A 21,119-nucleotide genomic window follows, 5' to 3' on the forward strand; every position below is an offset into this window, starting at 1 on the left:
TAATGTCATAGAACCGAAATCCTAAGCTCAAGTATCTTCGGAACTTCCAGTGGGTCCTCTTCGGATCCTCCAAAAATCTTACAGAACTGAAATCAAGAGCTCAACTTTCTTCAGAACTTTCAGTGAGATACCTTCGGAACTTCCCAAAAACTTACATAATTGAAACTCATGGTAGAACGACTATTCAGAAGTCCCAGTCATCACCTTTGGAACTTCTAGTCAAAATAACGCAAATCCAATAAGATAGCAATAGACACACATTAAAATTATTTTCGAGCACCGAATTCATTTCTAGATTTCGGTGCAAAACCCCTCTCTATAGTACGACAATCCTAAATGATTCATAATCAAAATAAACAAACACACTAACACGATTACACCGGTTTTCTTTTCTTTTCAACACGGGCAATGCAATGACTTTGCTAGAACAAGGACTAATCATCTCCATCACAATCTCGCATAAAACATTAGTCCTCGCCAATTAATTGTCATTAATCACCAAACTAAATTAGGAGCCTGGATGCATTTTCAGCAATGAGCTTTAATTGAATATACGTTTCATTAGAGAAACGTATTTGATAGAATACTGTGTTATGACATATTTTTCTATTCCCATAAGACATCACTTGCGCATGCAACATGTTATTGTATATGGTAGAGCACAAACTATATACCTATCTGTTGGTGCCAGGAATAAATATTAAACTTACAAGTCACGCATAGAAAGAGCAATAACAATACGAAACTGGATGATCCATGGATTTCTCCGAAAGAAGACATCAAATTGACATGTAAAGTGCACACAGATTAGTTCTTTATTTGACTTGCACGGACCAGAAAGCCTCTCCCTGATATCACTTGGAGAAGCGATCACCCTGACCCAACAATTCCACACGAAATCCATTCAAAAAGCACCTTTCTTATCCCCAATTTCGTGCAAAATTGAAAGGACAAAAATACTTTACATTCACATCCAAGTTAGGCACAGTCGTATAATCACAAAGACGCCGTTAGAAATCTTTAAAGATTTTGAATTTTTAGTTATCATTGTAGAGAGTACGAATCAGTGGTACCGTACCGCACTACCTGCCTCTTCATATATGGTGTAAGCATACGGAGATAGAGTTAATACCACACGATCTGACTCGGGTCGAGAATGTCTTGTATTCTCCGGTCACACCGTAACATATATATATATATATATATATATATATATATATATATATATATATATATATATATATTTATTTATTTATTTACGAAACAAAATCATATGTAACTCAGTACAGGACCTCTTGTAACCGTAGGAAGTCTCTTGAGGATAACCCCAGAGCTATTCAATGTAAATACATGGCGCTAACATTTAGAGTAGGTGTTGGTACGTATTTGAAGGCACCAACCTAAAAAATCCCTCATCACCTGCTTACCATATTTCTTTCGGTCTCATTTTTCACCCCATTTATTTACCGTTGATACAAAATATCAATACTCATATTTTCATATTACCTCCCTAAAGATAAAATTCGTGCAAAAATTAAAAAAACAAAAAAAAACTTGACATCCAAGTCATAGTCAGGATCACAGAACCACAAAGTGAAATTTTGACACTTTTGATTATTTTTGAATTTTTTTACAAGTAGATCCTTAAAATAACATATTGCACGAATAGTTATTTTTTACCGCGCCAACGTCATTGGCATCGTTGTTGAATAGAATGTCGCCAATATCGTTGGTGATGTCCTCTAAGTTATTACGTTATACACATGTGGCCGGAGAACAGCGCCAACAAACAATATTGATGCTGCCCAGTTCAACGACGACGCCCATAACGATGGCGTGGTCAAAAAAATCTATTCGTACAATAAGTTTTTCTAAAGGTCTATTTGTAAATTGTTTTTTGAAAAGGACCAAAATATCAAAATTGCAGGAACCACAAAGACACATTTAGAAACCTTTAAAGATTTTATATTTTTAGATTACCATATTTTGATGATGATAGCTATAACGATAAATATCACTAGAAAAGATCAAATAAGGAAGCCTACAAACATTTTTTTTACAGTTTATACGTTCGAAAAATACGTCCAAAAAGCATCCGCTGTCTCCGAGCAAGTGAGCCACAGGGCCGAAAGCCCGAAAGGATTCCAACGCCGCCCCCGTTCCACGTTCCACCCTCCCCCGTCGCCCGCACGCCGAACGGCTCCCGTGGGCCCCACCCGTCAGCCACCGACACCTACCACCCAGTATAAAACCCCCTTCCTCCTCCTCTCCCTCGCCTCGCCTTATCCCCTCCTCCTCGCCTTCTCCGCCTCCGCCTCCGCCTCCGCGAGAAGCCTTTCCGCCGCGAATCCTCCCCTCGCTGCTTGCTGAGAGGACTAGGGTTTCCTCTCGCTCATGGCGTCCTTCGCCTCCCAGGTCGGCGCGATGGCGTCGGGGTCGCCCCTCGTGGGGCGGAGGCCATGCCCGGCGGGGGCCAGGAGCGGCCAGCTGTTCGTGGGGCGGAGGCCCGCGCCCGCGGCGGTGCAGATGCGGGCGCCGCGGGCGGGGCGGCCGCGGGGCCTGGCGATGCGCGTGGCGTGCGAGAAGGTGGTGGGGATCGACCTCGGCACCACCAACTCCGCCGTGGCGGCGATGGAGGGGGGCAAGCCCACGGTCATCACCAACGCCGAGGGCCAGCGGACGACGCCCTCCGTCGTCGCCTACACCAAGGGAGGGGAGCGCCTCGTCGGCCAGATCGCCAAGAGGCAGGCCGTGGTCAACCCGGAGAACACCTTCTTCTCCGTCAAGCGCTTCATCGGCCGCAAGATGGCCGAGGTCGACGACGAGGCCAAGCAGGTCTCCTACCACGTCGTGCGCGACGACAACGGCAACGTCAAGCTCGACTGCCCCGCCATCGGCAAGCAGTTCGCCGCCGAGGAGATTTCCGCGCAGGTGATTTTTTTCGCCGTACCTATATTTTTTGTCTCCAATTTCGATTTCTCTATCAATAGCACATTTTTGCTGCCCATACATTCATTCTTCCACTCAATTTTGTACAGAAGTATTGGGGCTATTGGAATGATGAAATAATGAATTTGAATAGGATGCTTAGTCCTGTATCCTAAATGTGATTGTTTAGTGGAATGCAAAATAAAAAAAAAATAGACTTGGAGGTACTGCTTCCAAATGGATGCTACTGTTTTTAACTAGACATCGGCGATATCAAGTTATAACGTTTTGTATGTTTCCCACAAGATATATTTTATTATTGTATCGGTTTGCTTATTAGTATGTTTTATGCCCAAATGCTTGTTATAATGCCTAATCAGTTTTAGATAGTCCTGTAATTATCTTGAGCTTCTATTTAGCAGTCAGTTAGTCTGAGTGGTGGGAAAATATCAACTAGAATATTTTTTTCTTAAAGTGTAGTCCACTTAGTACAGTGAAAGAGAAAGAAGTTTACTTAGGTTTCTATTTCCTTGCTTAACACATATGTTGCTGATTAATAAGGTAATGTCTTCTGCCATCACTAATTCCTAGTTTAAGTCCGGTTTCAAGATGTCATCACACGCATATACATGTGTAGGGGGCATAAATACATTGGTCTGTTACTGTAACAAGACCCAAGTTACACAATGCAGATTATGTTTTATTTATTATTTAAAACGGAGTATTTGACTTTCCTGGTAAAATGTGAACATGACAGGTCTTGAGGAAGTTGGTGGATGATGCATCCAAGTTTTTGAATGATAAAATTACAAAGGCAGTGGTTACTGTTCCGGCATACTTCAATGACTCACAGAGAACAGCAACAAAAGATGCTGGACGCATCGCCGGATTGGAAGTTCTCCGCATTATAAATGAGCCAACTGCTGCATCCCTTGCTTATGGTTTTGAGAAGAAAAACAATGAAACAATTCTTGTGTTTGACTTGGGAGGCGGTACCTTTGACGTCTCTGGTATGTATGTACTGTTATATCAAACTGTTTACTTGTCTGGTACTATTACTGTAATATCTGGATCTTGTAGACCTGAATCTTATCATAATACTATCACTGACCTTTATTCCTAGATGAATCAGAACTGGAAAATACATAACGAATTGATTTGATCGAATGGATCATGCAATCCTCTGTAAGGATCTTTTTACAGTAATGGTTCACAGCTGTTTAACTAAAAGCACAACTTCGACTCTATATGGTTCCTCTGGAAATTAACATATTGTTACTATTTAATATTTGAGTTGAGTATCTTTTTGTTATATTATCATACAGATAGATGCTGATTTTGAGTTTTTTTTTTAAAAAAAAAGATCGATATTTAGTCAAAAGAGACTCTACTTTGAAAGAGACAGCGTCTAATAAAAGATCTACATAAAACAAAAGTCTCTCAGAAGATGACACTCGAAGAAAATGGAACTTAATTTTGAGTTCATCAATTGTGAAGTAGATGGTTTCTATCCTGAAAATAACAGGATACATTTTCAAACATGACATGAACAAATGAACTGCGTTGCACCCTCTTATCCCTAACTTATATAGTTGTTTTGAATAGTGATCTGTACTAAAGAAACATTATCATGCAGTATTGGAGGTTGGAGATGGTGTGTTTGAGGTGCTTTCCACATCCGGTGACACACACCTTGGTGGTGATGACTTTGATAAGGTGTGTAATTCCGCTTTTAAGAAATTACCTGCTACCAAATCTCCACTTTTGAAATCTGTGAAAACACATCACAACTGTTCTAACTTTTTTTCTAGTGGAACATTGCATCATGCACTTTTCACAAATATGATGTGGTGCCCCTTATGGAGATTAAATTATTTTTTCTTAAGTAGACTGGTAGTATCGGCCAACCAAAATTTCTCAGTAGATGCTCTTTCTTCAATGTAATTATTGAATTGCAGTTTATTTCTGGTGGATCTTTTACTTGGTAAGTCTTGACTCATGAAACTATCGTAAAGATGAGCTCTGCGTGATCTCTGGTGGAATCTGACCTCATCAAGTCCTTTATATATTTTTTGTATAATTCCCATAAGTATTTATTTGAACATCTAAGAGACAATTAGCATATGAAAGGTCTATTGGCATTGTCCTGTAGGTCCATTGACTGTACACTTATCAATTTAACCCTTTCTTTACTGACAGTATGTTAATCAATTTGTTATTAATTTATATTGATATTTGAATGTTACTCTTGAATTATGTAGAAAGTTGTGGATTGGCTTGCTAGCAACTTTAAGAAAGATGAAGGCATTGATCTTCTGAAAGACAAACAAGCCCTGCAGCGACTCACTGAGGCAGCAGAGAAAGCTAAGATGGAGCTGTCTACGCTGACACAAACAAACATTAGGTAAGTTACTTTCCTATTGTTTTCACAGAGATGTTGGATAGTATTTTCTTGCTCATCTGGTGATTTTTCTTCTTAAATCATTGAATATCTTGAATTGCAGCTTGCCTTTCATAACTGCTACTGCTGATGGGCCTAAACACATCGAGACAACCCTCTCCAGAGCCAAATTTGAGGAACTGTGTTCAGACCTCATTGACAGGTAGAATATAGACATTCTGCTGATATATAAACCTAAAAATGTTCTGCATTTGCTCGTATTTTTTAAAGGCTTGACAACTATGCTTCTTGTTGATAGGCTTAAAACTCCTGTCAATAATGCCTTGAGAGATGCCAAGCTGTCTGTTGATAACCTGGATGAAGTAATTCTTGTTGGTGGATCCACTCGGATCCCTTCAGTGCAAGAACTTGTGAGGAAGATCACTGGCAAGGATCCCAATGTCACAGTCAACCCTGATGAGGTTGTTTCTCTCGGGGCAGCTGTGCAGGTCATTTTCTTGTCCTCACATGTGCTTTAATTTGTTGGTCTTTGTAGAACATCATCCGTAAATCTTCTAATTACTTCAGTGATCTTAAGTGCATGTTTCCTACATTACAAGTGAATTTTTATATGTATTTAAAACCAACTTCCCAATGCGTGTTTTTTAACACTTCAAGTCTGCATTCCTCTTGTACAGAATCTGAAATGTCAATTAATATATTTGTATTTCCCTTGTAACACCAGGGTGGAGTTTTGGCTGGAGATGTAAAAGATGTTGTTCTTCTTGATGTTACTCCATTGTCTCTTGGTTTGGAGACATTGGGTGGAGTGATGACCAAGATTATCCCTAGAAACACAACACTGCCCACCTCAAAATCAGAGGTATTCTCGACAGCTGCAGATGGTCAGACAAGTGTGGAGATTAATGTTCTCCAGGGGGAGAGAGAGTTTGTCCGGGACAACAAGTCTCTTGGAAGCTTCCGCTTGGATGGAATCCCACCTGCACCACGTGGTGTTCCACAAATTGAAGTCAAGTTTGATATTGATGCCAATGGCATTCTCTCCGTTGCTGCTATTGACAAGGGCACTGGGAAGAAACAGGATATCACCATCACTGGTGCCAGTACTCTACCAAAGGATGAGGTATGTCCTCACCCAGCGTGAGCATCTTCCATCTTGTGTTATTATTCACCAAACTGTGGTTGCTATACTGTGACTAGGTGTAAAGTTGTAGTTTCTTAAGAATGTAATTATATGGTTTTCTATATGATTATGTATTATTGTATTTTCTCTGCTCCCTATGTTTCATTCTGAATCTCATTGCTTGCTTTTTCATGGCATGTAATTGTTTTCATAATCCTTAGTTCACCAGAGAGTAGCTTAATTTTTCATTGTATAGAATCTACCGTTAGTTCCTTTAGGAAAATGGTCGTTTAAGCTAAGATAAAAATAAAATTACGTTGAAGAATAAAAAATCCATCTGAGATATTTTTGTTTTGCAGGTTGAGAGAATGGTAGAAGAGGCTGACAAGTTTGCTCAGGAGGACAAAGAGAAAAGAGATGCAATTGACACCAAAAACCAGGCAGATTCTGTGGTCTACCAGACCGAGAAGCAACTGAAGGAGCTGGGTGACAAGGTACCTGCACCTGTGAAAGAGAAGGTAGATGCCAAGCTCAATGAGCTCAGAGAAGCTATTGCCGGTGGATCAACACAGAACATGAAGGATGCCATGGCTGCTTTGAACGAGGAGGTTATGCAAATCGGTCAGGCCATGTACAACCAGCAGCCAAATGCTGGTGCCGCTGGACCTACTCCTGGTGCTGATGCTGATGCTGGTGCTGGACCAACGAGCTCTGGCGCAAAGGGACCGAATGACGGAGATGTTATTGATGCGGACTTCACCGACAGCAATTGATGGTTATAGCAATTAAAGGTCATTGATGGAAGGATGATCCTTGGTGCATGACGGTGAGGGATACTCTGGGTGGCGCTATAGAGAATGAACAAATTGTGCCTTCTGTATTACCGTCAATCCATGTTAGATTAGGTTATTTAGTATGCAATTTGATAGCGGTAGGGTTTTGCCAACATTTTCCTGTGATATTGTATGAAGGATTGAAAGAAGCAGTCTTCACCAAAGAAAGGAGGCAAAGGTTTTGATCGGAGATATAGCTAATTGATAAGATAAGACCTTGTCCTTTGAAAAATAAGTTGTCATGAGTTCCCTGTACATCCTACCGGTGATCCGTTATTCCTGTTTGATTTTCAGTATGCCTGTGATTTTTCGTTTGATTTACGCCTGTAGAGGTGTTTGATTTATGCATGTAGAGATGTTTCTGGTTTGATTTTCAGTAGCCTTATGACCAAGAAAAACCACTACAACTAAAGATCCCGGTTTAACTAAGAGTTCAATAAATGATTGCACATCGGTGTCCATAATAAGAGACAAGATCATGTTGGAATGAACACTGGACAAGCCGATGGACAAGAAGCCGATGCAGAAGATACAAAAGTTCCTTTTTGCTTATATTTAACTTTTTTCAATGTTAAATTTGGAAAATATAGAGTTGATTTAAGGTTTTGTATCGCAGTTTATTTTGTAGCCATTGCTTTTAGATTGTTAAAAATTATATATATATATATATATATACCCCGTATAATAAGCTATTCTATGCCCTCCTTCTCTCATATTGCCCAAACCCACCTCACACCCCTTTTCAAGGGCCCAAAACCTCTTAACTAGCCTGGTCAAAGCCCTCTGGTCAAACCCGTCCTTTGACCTACCTCCATGTCCCACCTTTGTCAACTTCCGTCTATCTGAAAAGTACAGTAACACGAAGGCAAAAATACAGTAACATGTCTTATAAAATACAGTAACAACGTTAAAATATAGTCACGACGGATCTAGTTTTTTAAATCACATTTTTTTACCCAATGTGGTGAAAACGGTTTTGAAAAATAATATAAAACGCATGAGATATTGCTCTCTAAAGATTGGGAATACAATATTTTAGTTCTCTCACATGCATTAGTTGTACTGTAGCAACAATGTACAGTCGTGATGTTATTCTATTTCTATCGTGATGTTACTGTATTTCTATTACGACGTTACTGTAATTGTGTAACAAACATGTTACTGCATGTATATCACGATGTTACTGCACTTCTATCACAACGTTACTGTAATTGTGCAGTAACAATACACATACTTTATAGCAACATAGCGTTATTACTTAATAGAATACGTATCGTTACTGCACTTATAGATATTTCTTAAGATTTCGAACTTTAAACAACTTTATCTCTCATCTCATATATTATTTTTTAAGAACTTTCGTACCATATTATTTAAAAAAAATTGTTTTAAAAAAGTAGATCGTATGTTTCGACGTTGTTACCACAAATTAGTCGTCGTGTTACTATATTTTTGTCGTCGTGTTCCTGCACAATTTCTGTGAGACGAGAGCTAAGCTTAGATAAATATGAGGTGAAGCCCGTAAAAGGTTGACGCACGGAGTTGACCTTTTAACCAGCCTTTAAATGAAATAGGGATAATTTTTAGGCTTTAGGAGGAGGGTGGAAGTAAGTTGGGCCTTAGGAGACATTGAAAGAAAAAGAGGGTAAAATAGCTTATACTAAGGGATGTACATATTAGTCTTTTCTATATATATATATATATATATATATATATATATATATATATATATATATATATATATATATATATATAATTTTTATTCATATTTTTATTTGCAAATATCCTAAAAGAAAGCCAAACGATGAGATTCCTCCATTTCATAGCTCTATATCAAGTATCAGGCTTGGATCACCTGGTGCTGCCAAAGGAACAAAGAACACGATAATTTGCTAAAGCATTTTGCCACAAGGCCCATAAAAAAAAAGGAAGCTGAAGCAAGGTGATGGCACAAGTTACAACAGTACCAAACCAAGCAGCTCTAAACATCTTGATGCTCCAGGTCACTACATTATTGCAGAGCACAACTAGCATATTCAACAGTAGATCATGCAGTGAAAACAGACAGATGAAAAGTTCCACCATAGTATCCAGATCAGTTCTTTGCAGTGAGGGCATTCTGTTCCTTGATCCGAGCTCGGTTCACCAGCTTGACGAATCGCTTCAGGTCTTCATAGGGGAGCGTCTTGGAGTCTTTCCTCCGCAGCTCACTCAGCATAGGTCGCTTGTCGAGCAGGTGCCACAGCCACTCAGGATACTCAGAATCTGGCTGGAGTTTTGGGTCAGAACCTTCCTTGAGGATGTTTGCGCCAAACACTGTTGTACTCTTGAGTTCTTTGCTGAGTACAGGAGTTTTTGCAGCATCAGCGCCACCTTTTCCACCCTTCTTTGCCTTGCTTGCAATTGCAAACCCTCTTACTCCAAATGATTGGGATGCAGCTGCTGGAATATCGCCAGGCTTCAGTACTCTCCTCAAAGCCATCGCCGTTCCTGGATGGATGCTTCAGCTGCATATATCAGTAAACATAATTGCTGGTGAAAAAGTTCAGAATTTGGAAGAAGATAATATTTAACTCAAGGTCATGAAAACACACATATATATGTACAAATAGTTGCTCGAGGTATTACGAAACTTGTTTGGGGCCAACATTATTTTTGCTTGCCCATGCTACTTGGTGTCATGTCTTAGGGGGGTTGATCTCAGAAGCAAACACAGATTTATTTAAAGCTTCTTTCCTTGCCAAAAAAAAAACCAATAAAGCTTTCTATTCTATTTCTAAGATGGCCACAACAGGTTATTTGCTTTTGCATGTTTCTCGAGTGAATACGTGACTTGCAATGGAAAATAGGAATATACATACACCCATCAGCAAAGAGCCTAGCACCCAAAAAAAATGCGGTTAACACACTTTGCTTTTAACTGGAGCTTCATGTCATCACCAGTAATATTTCAGCTAACAACAAGCAACCTGGTGAATTTGTTTGACAATTCCACATATAGGGTCCAAGAATATTTTATCTCCTATACGGTTAATGGTACCATGCACTCGTATCCATACAACGGCGTTGATTGCGTTGCCTCTCTTCCTTGCATTTCATATATACAGAGATGACGATACTTCAAAAAGATAGGGCTCATGGTACACAATTCAACTCACACATGCCATTTGTGCTAGAACCACAAAGAAACAATTAACAAGGAAACCCCATCTATCATGCACATAATAAGTGTGAAGTGTAAGATGTCCACAAGGTCAGTGAAGATAAAATGCCCAGCTAATGAAGCTCATGTAGCACTAGTACGCATGACAAAAGTTCAGTTCGAGTTATACAAGATGTCAAAATCCACATCACGAAGCTGAGAAGCCTCATCCTCGGACAAAGATTCTTGTTTCCAATCAGACAATGCAAGAGGGAAATTGCTGCTATGTCACAGCCCGTTTCGATAAATAACCTGCACACAGATACCTGCTACAGCACGACCAGCCACTTGATTTTACAGGAAACAAGCTGCTGCTGCTGCTGCTGCAGCAGCAGCACCGGCGATTCTGACGGCACGAACGAATTCGTACTTTTTGGGAAAAAAATGGTTATTAGCATTAAATGTCAACGCAAAGTGAGAGAGAAACTTGCAGATCTGGAGAGGAACCTATCTAGGGTTCACGATGCCAAATCCCAGAACAAGAAAAAATAAATAGCGCGCCGGTATAGAGAGCGAGATGAGAGAGAGAGAGAGAGAGAGAGAATGGATGCTCACCGGTGAGGATGCCGCGGAAACAGTCCTGACGACGGAAGAGCGGAGGCGGCGGCGGGCGAGGTCGTGCGAGGCGGCGGCGGCCGGAGGAGGAGGAGACGGGAGCGGGAGGCAGCTAATGGGCCGGGCCCGTCTCTGTTTGTCCTCGTTAGGAAGGCTTTCTTTTTCTTGGCCCGTCTTTGTTGCGTGGCAGAGGAAGGCCGCGTTCGACGGAGGGGGAAGTAAGTTAAGTTAACGGTACAGAAAAATAATAATAGATTAGTATATAAATAAATAATTAATTAATTATTAAAAAATATAAAATAAATTAATATGGTTTTTTAAAACTATATTTTTTTAAAAAATACACCGTTTAGCAGTTCAGGAAATGTGCACGAGAAAACGATAGTGGCTTAGTTAACTTTTTCCGTGGCCAAACGTAACCGAAGTGGCATAGGAACTGGGGGCGGTGGTGTAGGGATGGAATAGCTAAATATTTTTTTAATAAGATGAATACTTAAACGTGTATAAAAATGTTAATTACGTTAAATATTTAGAACGGAGGGACTATATGGATATGAGTAACAGTACTTTTGGAAATAGGAAATTGTATATGGACAACGGATCTGAGGTACGATGCACCTATTCAATCCAGTCGGTCATAGTGCCTAAAATCTTCTCCGTTTTTTTTACTTGGAGAACTGATGCTTGTTGGTATAAATACAAAGGACTACTAGGAGAGGAGCGCATTGAATCATAGGACAAACACAAACGACATAGGTTCAAGGATCAAGTAGTTGTATCGCTTCTAATCATTGACTTTAGTCTCACCAATTTGGATGCTTCTTTGTAGTTCGATATACTAGAAGGGCATCTTGCTTTAATCCTATACTCTAGGTGAATTTTGCCAAATATATATGGGGTGTTATTGTTTGGCTTTTCACACAAAAAACTAAAGAACATATTTATAAATAAAAAATAATTTATAAATAAAACTTTTACATGAGTATTCTTAACTTTTTAAAAGCCAAGGTAAAAATAAACTACGATGAAAAAACTCTAAAATCCACTTCAAATTCAAGGTTAAAAATTTAAATTTTAGCTTATAAACATAAATAGAAACGAAAAGACGTGGGTGATAAACAAGAATACTCAGTGAGGGTGATAAGGTAAGTTACCGGGCGCGAAAACGTATTAATAAATTAGTATATAATTAATTAATTATTAATTATAAAAAATATAAAATAGATTAATGTGATTTTTTAAAACAACTTTCCCAGAAACATGCACGTGAAAAACGAGGAAATCTGTGTGCCGAACGGGGCCTCAGAGTTACAGGTTCTTTCTCTCGAGTGATTCAATGAGAGGAGGTGTGAACTGCTTAAGTGTGTGTGCTTAATTTAGGGAAGGAAGAAAGTGAAATTCATGTGTGCGCGCCGTATTACGTACGAGATGTCGAGACGCCCAAAATATAACGACTAGCTATTTATCTTGAGACAGAAACCAGAGAGATTTGTTTCTGTTAGAAATACTTGTTTTGGGATGAAACCAGAAAGATTCGTTTCAGATCAACTTCTCATTAAATTACCAACTTATCGTTAAAATCCGGAACACTTGAAACATGATAATTAATAGTTAATGAGGAGAAAGAATACCTGGTGTTTCGGACAAGAGTCAACCTGACCAATTCGATTTTTATATATATCCAGCGAGAAAATGCTCCAGGTACAAATTTGTTGCACTTGAACACTCCTTCAGCCATGCTACAAGCAACTAGGAAGCTCTGGGAGGAGAGAATGCTGGCTCTTTAACAAAATTTGACAATGTTCAAGAGATCACATCAAAGGAGTCTATTTCAAACCAAGATTGATGATAATTGTGCAAATTCTCCTTTTTGGTGGGTACTTCGCGGTATCATATATCCATTGCCTCGGAGGTAGATGAAGCATTCTTCTTGTTGTTGTTCTTCTTTCTTTTCTTGTCCTTAGGGTTCTTCTCGTGCTTGTCCGAATCGCTCTCTTTTCTCGCAGAATGTGGCTGTGTTGACAACAGGTGCTGATGGATTGCAGCGAATGGGTTGAGCTGGAACTGTGGATTGGTCAACACAGCCTTCAGCTGGGCAGCCTCTCGTTGCCTGAGAGAAGTCACAGAAGTCAAAATCATAAATGTTAAAAAAGTGACAACTCAAGCAGAGTGGCAGATGAGGGAATTACACTAAAGCTTGCTTTGATTTGCAGTTCAGTTTTGCTTCGCTCTGCTGCTTTGAGGCATCTGTTTCAGGCAGGAACTCAGAGAGTGATGAGAGATCATATGCTTTCAGTTTCTTCTTGTGGTTCCTCTGCTTAGTTTTCTGCACAAAGAAATTTAAATAATCACAACCGAGAATAACAGTGAGTGCAAACTAAAGCAAGTGAAACTTCAGAAAAAATAATGTGAAATATATGCAAGCTTTAGAATCAAATAAAATATTAATGGAAACTCTCTAAAGGTCTCATTTTAGAATTAATAAGTACATTTACACTAATATATAGATGCATCAACATATGAAATGAAGAGAATTAAGGCTCTCAGTTCACATCTAGGATATATGAACTGGAAAATATTGTAACAATCTGTTGGGAAATTCATGAGAATCAACAACAAACTGGTCTTGGCATTTATTTTATCATAGGCACACATGGGTTTCCTTGGATACTTGTAATTGTTTCACAGGAGGAGGAAATACATGAGACTGTCGATCATTATTGAAAACATAAAACGTCGTTAGGGTTCCAAGCAGACCCCAAGTACTAAATCAATTCTCATTTAATATTTTGCTAGTCTCTGTAGATACAGGCGTTCAGATGACACTGTAATTTTTTTCTTCTGAAGCAAATTTTTGGTTTACCATAAATATACAGGACAAGAGCCTAAAACATAGCTAGGGGTTGAGAAAATCAAACTTACAAATATATACTGCGGCCAATGCAGACAATCTGGAATTTATCGTTGAAATATCTAAACATTGGTTATGTTATATGCCCATGCAACTCATGGGGCAAAACAAAAACAGTAGCAACAAACTGCAGCAACAGAAACTGCGGAATATATTCACATGCAACAGCTAGAGGCATGTGGATAACTTTGCCCTGTCCAAGGCGGCGCGGCCTGCTTCAGTTTGTACTTTAAAGGTGTCATGTGCACAAGCAGCAGCAGGAACACCAAAAAACCCCAAGTTTGGATTTGTCCAGCAAGTTTACTTAGATGGACATTCCATAGTATTTGTTTGGGTTATATGCTTGAAATTATCGAATAGTATAAGTAAATATAAAAGAATGTGTTTCCCATCTCTGTAGAAGATTCCTGAATTAACTCATTAGCTAGGTATCGGTCATGTTGAGAAGGATGCAAGGTTATAGGCTTATGGCAACTAAGGTCATGTGCAAAATGGTGAAAGATATATAAACAATAGGATACGATACTTGGCAGTTTGAATTGTCAAATAACAGTTGCTTTTTTAAAAGATTTTGGTATGATAACATTGAATGTTTGCAGCGCTAAACAGAATTAAAGAACGCTACAATAATAAACAAGAGGGTCTAGAAGCACCTTGCTGATAGTCTTTTTAGCATTTAGGGAGGTTACTGTATCTTTCACTTCTGAAAAACAGAAAGAACATAGACCAATTATATTAGTCTACGGTAATAAACAAACAGAACATGCTATTCCATAAATATAGTCAAGGACTCAAGGTAGAAAGAAAAGAGGAAGGAAAATGAAACAGATCTAGCTAGCAGTAAGACAAATCATAAACATCTGTGCGTCAAGTACAGTACTGCAAACTAAGGTCTTATCAACTTCAGAATATACTGGTTCTGTAGGCACAAGCAATCAACAAGAGAGAAGTGTACTAGGAAGGCTATATCTATTTATAGAAAACAAAAGAGGTTTTGTCATCGCAAAACACCAAAAACGATAAACATGACACATGAATGAAGAGGTATATTTCAATTCATGGATGAAATATTTCCATGCTATTCGCTATTCACAATAAATGAAAGCATTGTCCTTTGCAGACTTAGTTTTTTTCTTTGAATAAATGAATAATTTTCTATAACATGAGTAACAAGCATTTCAGAATAGAACTGAGGTAAAAGAAAACAAGACAATACCACCATCCTCTGGTGAGTCTGGTCTTCTAAATCAATATCTCCACATTAAACAACATTTGCTATATACACTCCCTCCATCCAAAATATCCAACATTATAGTTTCACCGTACATTCAATTTGTTAACAATATTATCGACAAGTAAGAAATTAACACCATGTGAAGTTACTTTCAAATACCAAATACCATATGTGTGACAATAAACATATACATTTTTAGTTTAATTATTAGTCAAAGGTTGCAATTGTTCATTTTCCTAATATTATGGGTGCCTTATATTTTGGGATGGAGTACAGTACAGTCAAAGGTAGTAACAGAGACATGGCAAACGCTATCAAGCAAGAATACATGGAAAAATGAAAAAGGAAAGGCACACCTACTTGTGTAGAAGCTGAGCTTCTTCTCAAGCTTCTGTTTAGACTTCAGTTCATGCTTCTTAGATGATCCAGTCCTGAAAGCACATCAATTCCAAATGAATGAAAGCATATTAATTCAGAATGACAAGGAACCTCTATACGATAGCACCAAACAGACAATAAAACGACCAACCCTCAACAATCTAAACAAAATACTCCACATCAAGTAAAGGTTTGCCACAATTCCACCAAAAACAAAACGATGAGGCTATCACATCCACAGGGAAATCTAACAATATCGTTTTGCCAATCCTGCAGCCGCCAACTATCGCTGGTCACACCATTAGCTTCACATTGGAAACCTAGTAAATCCTGATCAATTTGCTAGTATCACAATAACCATCTGATACTGATCATGCTATGCTCCTAGAGACAAAGAAAAAGGGCTTTACTACCACTCCTATTACGATGACGAATCAAACGGGAAAAAAAGAAGGAAGGAGAGAGAGATAGCCAACATTTTGGGCGTAGCGGCGACGGGCCCCCGGCGGCGCTGGAAATGGCGTAGGGATTGGGGGCGGTGGGGCGGCGAGGCTCGGGGGCCTTCCGGTGAGGATGCAGCGGAAACAGCAGGACGACGGAAGAGCGGCGGCGGCGGCGGCGGCGGCGGCGGCCGGAGGAGGAGGAGGAGACGGGAGCGAGAGGCGGCAGTTAATGGGCCAGGCCAGCCCAGTCTCTTTTGGGCCTTCTTATTATTTTTGATTTATTTTTGTCTTTTTCAGTGCGTGTTCCATTGTGAATTTTCGTTGTTTCTTTTTTTCACTTTACGATGATGCATTGATTTGACGAAGATATATGATTGTCACCGTTCTATACATGCATACCTCCTGTACCTCGGATAGCACACTCCAAAAATACGGCATACCATTTTATATACCTCGGATAACACTATAAGAATATCGCATACCATTTTATCTATACTAATATAAAAAGGAGGAGTTTGAATTTTTATATGGCCACACCACCAAATATACACGTGATTTAGCAGATCTATTTTTCACCGTTAGATGCACGTATCAAATCGTCCAAAATATTTTAAAACACATCCCTCTTGCAATCAGGACACAACCAGATTACGCTCTCCCGACGTTGCGGCCAAACGCAGGCCGCCCAGCGCCATCGCCGCCACGAAGCCCTTTCCCTCCTGCCGTCGCCCTCCACTGCTCCAGCGATCGCCGTCGCCTCCGCTCCTGCCTCTGCTCCGGCCGCCGTCTCCACTCCGACTAACGCGCTCGGCGCCCCTGCCTTCGATCGACGCGCCCGGCGCCCCCGCCTCCGACTGACGCCGCCTCCGCTCCCGCCTCTGTTCCGGCCGCCGGCTCTACTCCGACTGACGCGCCCGGCGCCCCCGCCTCCGACTGACGCCGCCTCCGCTCCCGCCTCTGTTCCGGCCGCCGGCTCTACTCCGACTGACGCGCCCGGCGCCCCCGCCTCCGACCGACGCCGCCTCTGCTCCTGTCGCCCCGACCCGACCGACCCCGCCTCCGCCGCCGCCCACGACCGTCACCGCAGTTGCATCTACCGGGCGTTGTCGCCGCCACGGAGCCCTTTCCCTCCTCCCATCACCCTAGCGTCCACCGTCCGTCCCTCAATCCTGTCGCCGCCGTCATCGTCGGCGTCCACCCTCGAACCGTCGCTTCCTCCGTGCGCCACCGCTGCATCTACCGGGAGCCACCGCTGCTGTGGAGCTCCATCCAGTCCCACTCTGTAGGTTCCATTCTATATTAGCAAAATGATTCTATTTTAGCAAATGCAAGCATGTAGAACTTTCTCAATCCATTCCAGATCTAGGCCGCTGCCTAGCGTCCTCCACATCGCCCCCATCCTCCAGCATGACTGTTGGCACCGCGCCTCCGGATCGACAAACGATGTATGCAGGGTGCCCGACAAAATGCCTTGCCGTCTAAGATCATGTGCTCTAGAGAGTGTTTAGTGATTGTTGATCTTGGAGACCTGGATTGTCCACAATGATTTGGAAGTATGTCAAGTCATGGTTATCATCGGCACATCTTCATCCTGCATGTGTGTAAGTGTGGTTGTTTCCTGCCACTATTATGCATGATCTTTAGGTGATCGCAGAAGAAATATCGACTGAATTGTCTACTGTGATCCACATACATCTATGAATAATTTAGCCTCACAACTGCTTAGACATATCTCATTCAATTTTATTTCCTCAAATGTAATGGATCCTCTGCATTGAGATCATAGTCACACCACATCGCCATCATCTTAGGAGTGAGCTAGAGATCACATCTATATAAATTTTCTTAAAGATGTATACTGCAGATTAGAATATAAGCAATCAAATGTTTATGTTTTCAAAACATTTAGAATCCTATGTTTTTGGCAAGCATTTAGTTTTCAAATTATTCTCTTAACCTATTTTATTTGATACTTGCATGTGAATACTTGTCTTAACCAATTTATATTTGAATATTGGCATGGAAGACAAGCATGGCCATGACGGTATATGAAGCAAAATTTATAAAGCTTTAGAATTTTAAATTGAGGGCTAGATGATGTATTCTTCTTGTTTTGTGAAGTTCTCGACTCTTTCTTTACAGTTCCACTTCCAACTAGCGATCAATTATAATTTGTTCATAATTGTTAATGAGAATCTGCTTAAGACGACATAATGTTTAACAAATGAAGTTATTCAAATTCTAATCTTCCTGACATTCATTTTCCTTTTTTATGTTGTTCATATACTTTGTGTTCCGAACTACATGGGAGAGCGAGTACTTAATTGTAATTGAGATTAGTATTTTTATATCTGGGATTACCGAACCATTCCAACGATCTGGTAATATATGTTTTTATGTCTGAGATTAGTAATTGAAATTCAAATTACAGTTCCACTTCCAACTATTGATCAATTAGAATTTGTTCATAATTATTTATGAGAATCTATTAAAACAACATAATGTTTAACAGATGAAGTAAGTCAAATTCTAATCTTCCTGTCAATCATTTTATTTTTTTTCCTTTATGTTGTTCCTATACTCTGTGTTCTGAACTGGATGGCGGAGCGAGTACTTCATTGTAATTGTGATTAGTTTTTTTATATTTGGGATTACTAAACCATTCCAACGATCCGGCAATATATGTTTTTTTCATCTTTGCTAGATGAGGCAACATACTTGGGCTGGTGGCAACTTTGATCACAAGTTTGGAGCAAGGCAGTAGGCAAGGTGATGGACCAAAAGGGGATCAAGTCCAAGCTATGATATAGGCAGAATGAGATTGCTGGAAGGTGGCATCATTTGTGTTATCAGAGAAAAAGGTCAATTTTCTTTTGTATCCCCCTCTTAATGCGCTTCACATGTACATGCCTGGGGGCCAGGCCATGTGTAGAGTGAGGAGGCCTTGTGTTTCTGAGCAAATAATTTGTGATATTTTAGAATTGTTTTATATTCCAATTTGATACTAGAAAGTCATGCAACCTCATGTTTTACACGATCTTTTCCTACCAAGATCTGTTCAATTTTGAGCATGCAGGTAATACACATTAAGATCTGGGATTTTTTAGATGATTAGAGTGCAAGTAAACCATTTCATTCATATGCCTGTAAGAAATATTTTTATAGCTACCTGCAGTTTTAGCCACTTTAGAAAGTTGTTGTTGCTTTGTTTTGTAAAGGAATATCTTTTGCTTATTCCATATTTGACAGAAAATTAAATTAGCTCAAGTTTACTTAAACTCTTAGTTGCATGCATATTTGGCATTTGTCCTGTAGAGAATCACATGGAGAAGAAATCGACAAATAATTTCTTGTAGATATAAATTAAAAACATGTTCATGTTCATAAATAACTTCTGAACTGCATGCCAACATGACCAGCATCATAATACAGTACTATGTATTTCATTATCTGTCAAGTCCTGCTAAAAGACCGTCCTTGATATCTTGCCTGACTTAATTGAATACTATGAATCTTGTTCTCACTAATATCAGTGGATAAAAAGTTGAGGGGGTCCTTGTTTGGCTTTTTCAAGAAACGATGACTCTATATATTTTAGCTCATATTTCACTCTAAATGGTTCATGAACTCATATCTGTGATAGGGCTCTTCTGTTGTTTTCTTCAATAAAATCTAGCGATACAAGAAATTAAAAAGAACGTTCATATTTTTCGTTGCACATTTATTTCATCAGTTTTTCCTTTAATAGTATATATGTCACTGCACAAATCTCTTTTAATATTTTATTTGCACCTATTCAAACCATTTATTAATGAAGTAAATTTTCAACAAAGAAAGACAGGACATGCTGTTGATACTAAATTTCTGATTTTTTTAATCTACGTGCAGGTATATATGCATTCTCTTTAGATGTGATGCTTTCTTGCTCAAAGAAAGAAAAAAAGGAAATTCAGTCAGTGCTAGCACCTTGTCCAAAGACGGAAAAAAATGTTTTTGGCAGTGCAGCGGATACAATTTCAATTCTGAAGTATATTGTCAATTTTTGGAGTTTAATTGTTGACATACTGCAGCCCACAACTGCAAAAATTTTGTATGTTCATTATGATGGGTCATACATATAGTTTAGCAGAAGTTGCGTCTGTTTCTTTACCCAGTAGGTTTCTCGGGATGGTTCAGTCATATAGTATGTATTGCCTTTGCAGAGCTGTCTGCTTCACAAGCTCTGTAATTGATAACTATGAACGGGTCTCCACACCAACATTGTTGACAAGATCAGGTCGATCTTTCATTCGTTCAGCTATGTGCATATCGTTAAGTCAATTAAGATATTTTTTGCATGCTACTACTTTTGAGCAGTTCTTTATAGGGTTTATGATTTACAGAATTGGTGATTAACTGGTTTTATTTGTTAAATACATTATCACACATGCATAGTGCACATAGTTATTTCCAAGATAACTCAAGAAATTGTTCAAGTCTACTTTTCTATTCAGATTATATTCTTTGATTATTCATATTCCATCAAAATCAACTTCTAGGGTTGAAACATATTTTAGAAAATATTTTCATCTTTACGCAAACCAGCATACACAAATCAACATGTCTTGTCCTGGTCACCTAGCTATTGCTGTTGTAGCTATTGTCAAGTAATTTGAAACTAAGGGAGTAATTTATTTCTGTATTCTACGGCTATATGCAGTTTCATTATAGTGTTTTCAGCACTTCCTTTTTCGGTGATTGATAGCCATTCTACTTTATATGTGCACGAACAATTCAATCTGTAAAATTGACGAATACATTTCTGATGCATCTTAATTTTAGAAAGACATGCATAATTATACGTTTTCATACTAAAATGCTTAACTACCACATTTTCTGATATAATTTTATTTTTTTTTCATTTCCTTAATTTTACTATAAATTGATATATGCTTGTCATTTTAATCTCGGTTACTAATCTTTGATGAGACCTTATAAGTAACAATACATTTAAAGTGTTAACTTAAAAGTTTTCTTTGCTAAACCTTTAGTATTAACTTAAAAGTTCCATTGCTTGAAGCTGTGTTTTTAGTCCTGCAACTATAAGATGGCATCCTGTATGGGTTGCCACT

At 39.3% G+C, this 21,119-nt stretch overlaps 3 protein-coding genes and 1 long non-coding RNA gene across 4 annotated transcripts; 2 read left to right on the plus strand and 2 right to left on the minus strand.

The window, feature by feature from the left end:
- The first annotated feature begins 2,310 nt into the window (after window positions 1–2,310).
- On the plus strand, window positions 2,311–7,539 carry LOC102719825 (stromal 70 kDa heat shock-related protein, chloroplastic-like). The gene is made up of 8 exons (XM_015843224.2): window positions 2,311–2,931; window positions 3,686–3,938; window positions 4,565–4,644; window positions 5,190–5,332; window positions 5,433–5,531; window positions 5,628–5,817; window positions 6,054–6,452; window positions 6,812–7,539. The coding sequence occupies exons 1-8, from the start codon at window positions 2,395–2,397 to the stop codon at window positions 7,223–7,225; spliced, it is 2,115 nt and encodes a 704-aa protein (XP_015698710.2). The 5' UTR covers window positions 2,311–2,394; the 3' UTR covers window positions 7,226–7,539.
- Window positions 7,540–9,072: 1,533 nt separating this feature from the next.
- On the minus strand, window positions 9,073–11,179 carry LOC102713967 (54S ribosomal protein L37, mitochondrial). Its single transcript, XM_006663868.3, has 2 exons — window positions 11,043–11,179; window positions 9,073–9,792 (listed from the first exon to the last, which is right to left on the minus strand). Exon 2 carries the CDS (start codon window positions 9,765–9,767, stop codon window positions 9,381–9,383), a length of 387 nt encoding a protein of 128 aa, XP_006663931.1. The 5' UTR covers window positions 9,768–9,792; window positions 11,043–11,179; the 3' UTR covers window positions 9,073–9,380.
- A 1,423-nt stretch (window positions 11,180–12,602) lies between these two features.
- On the minus strand, window positions 12,603–16,240 carry LOC102720105 (putative ribosome biogenesis protein slx9-like). Its single transcript, XM_006664400.3, has 5 exons — window positions 16,042–16,240; window positions 15,548–15,618; window positions 14,607–14,656; window positions 13,232–13,368; window positions 12,603–13,152 (listed from the first exon to the last, which is right to left on the minus strand). Coding segments are annotated over exons 1-5 (480 nt in total). The 5' UTR covers window positions 16,044–16,240; the 3' UTR covers window positions 12,603–12,932.
- Window positions 16,241–16,664: 424 nt separating this feature from the next.
- LOC102714244 lies at window positions 16,665–20,338 on the plus strand. Its single transcript, XR_423974.3, has 3 exons — window positions 16,665–17,609; window positions 18,713–18,869; window positions 19,897–20,338. It is a non-coding gene; the product is annotated as an uncharacterized LOC102714244 (long non-coding RNA).
- Window positions 20,339–21,119: the final 781 nt, after the last annotated feature.

Source organism: Oryza brachyantha, chromosome 12 (genome assembly GCF_000231095.2).
Source record: "Oryza brachyantha chromosome 12, ObraRS2, whole genome shotgun sequence".
Classification (NCBI taxonomy): Eukaryota; Viridiplantae; Streptophyta; class Magnoliopsida; order Poales; family Poaceae; genus Oryza; species Oryza brachyantha.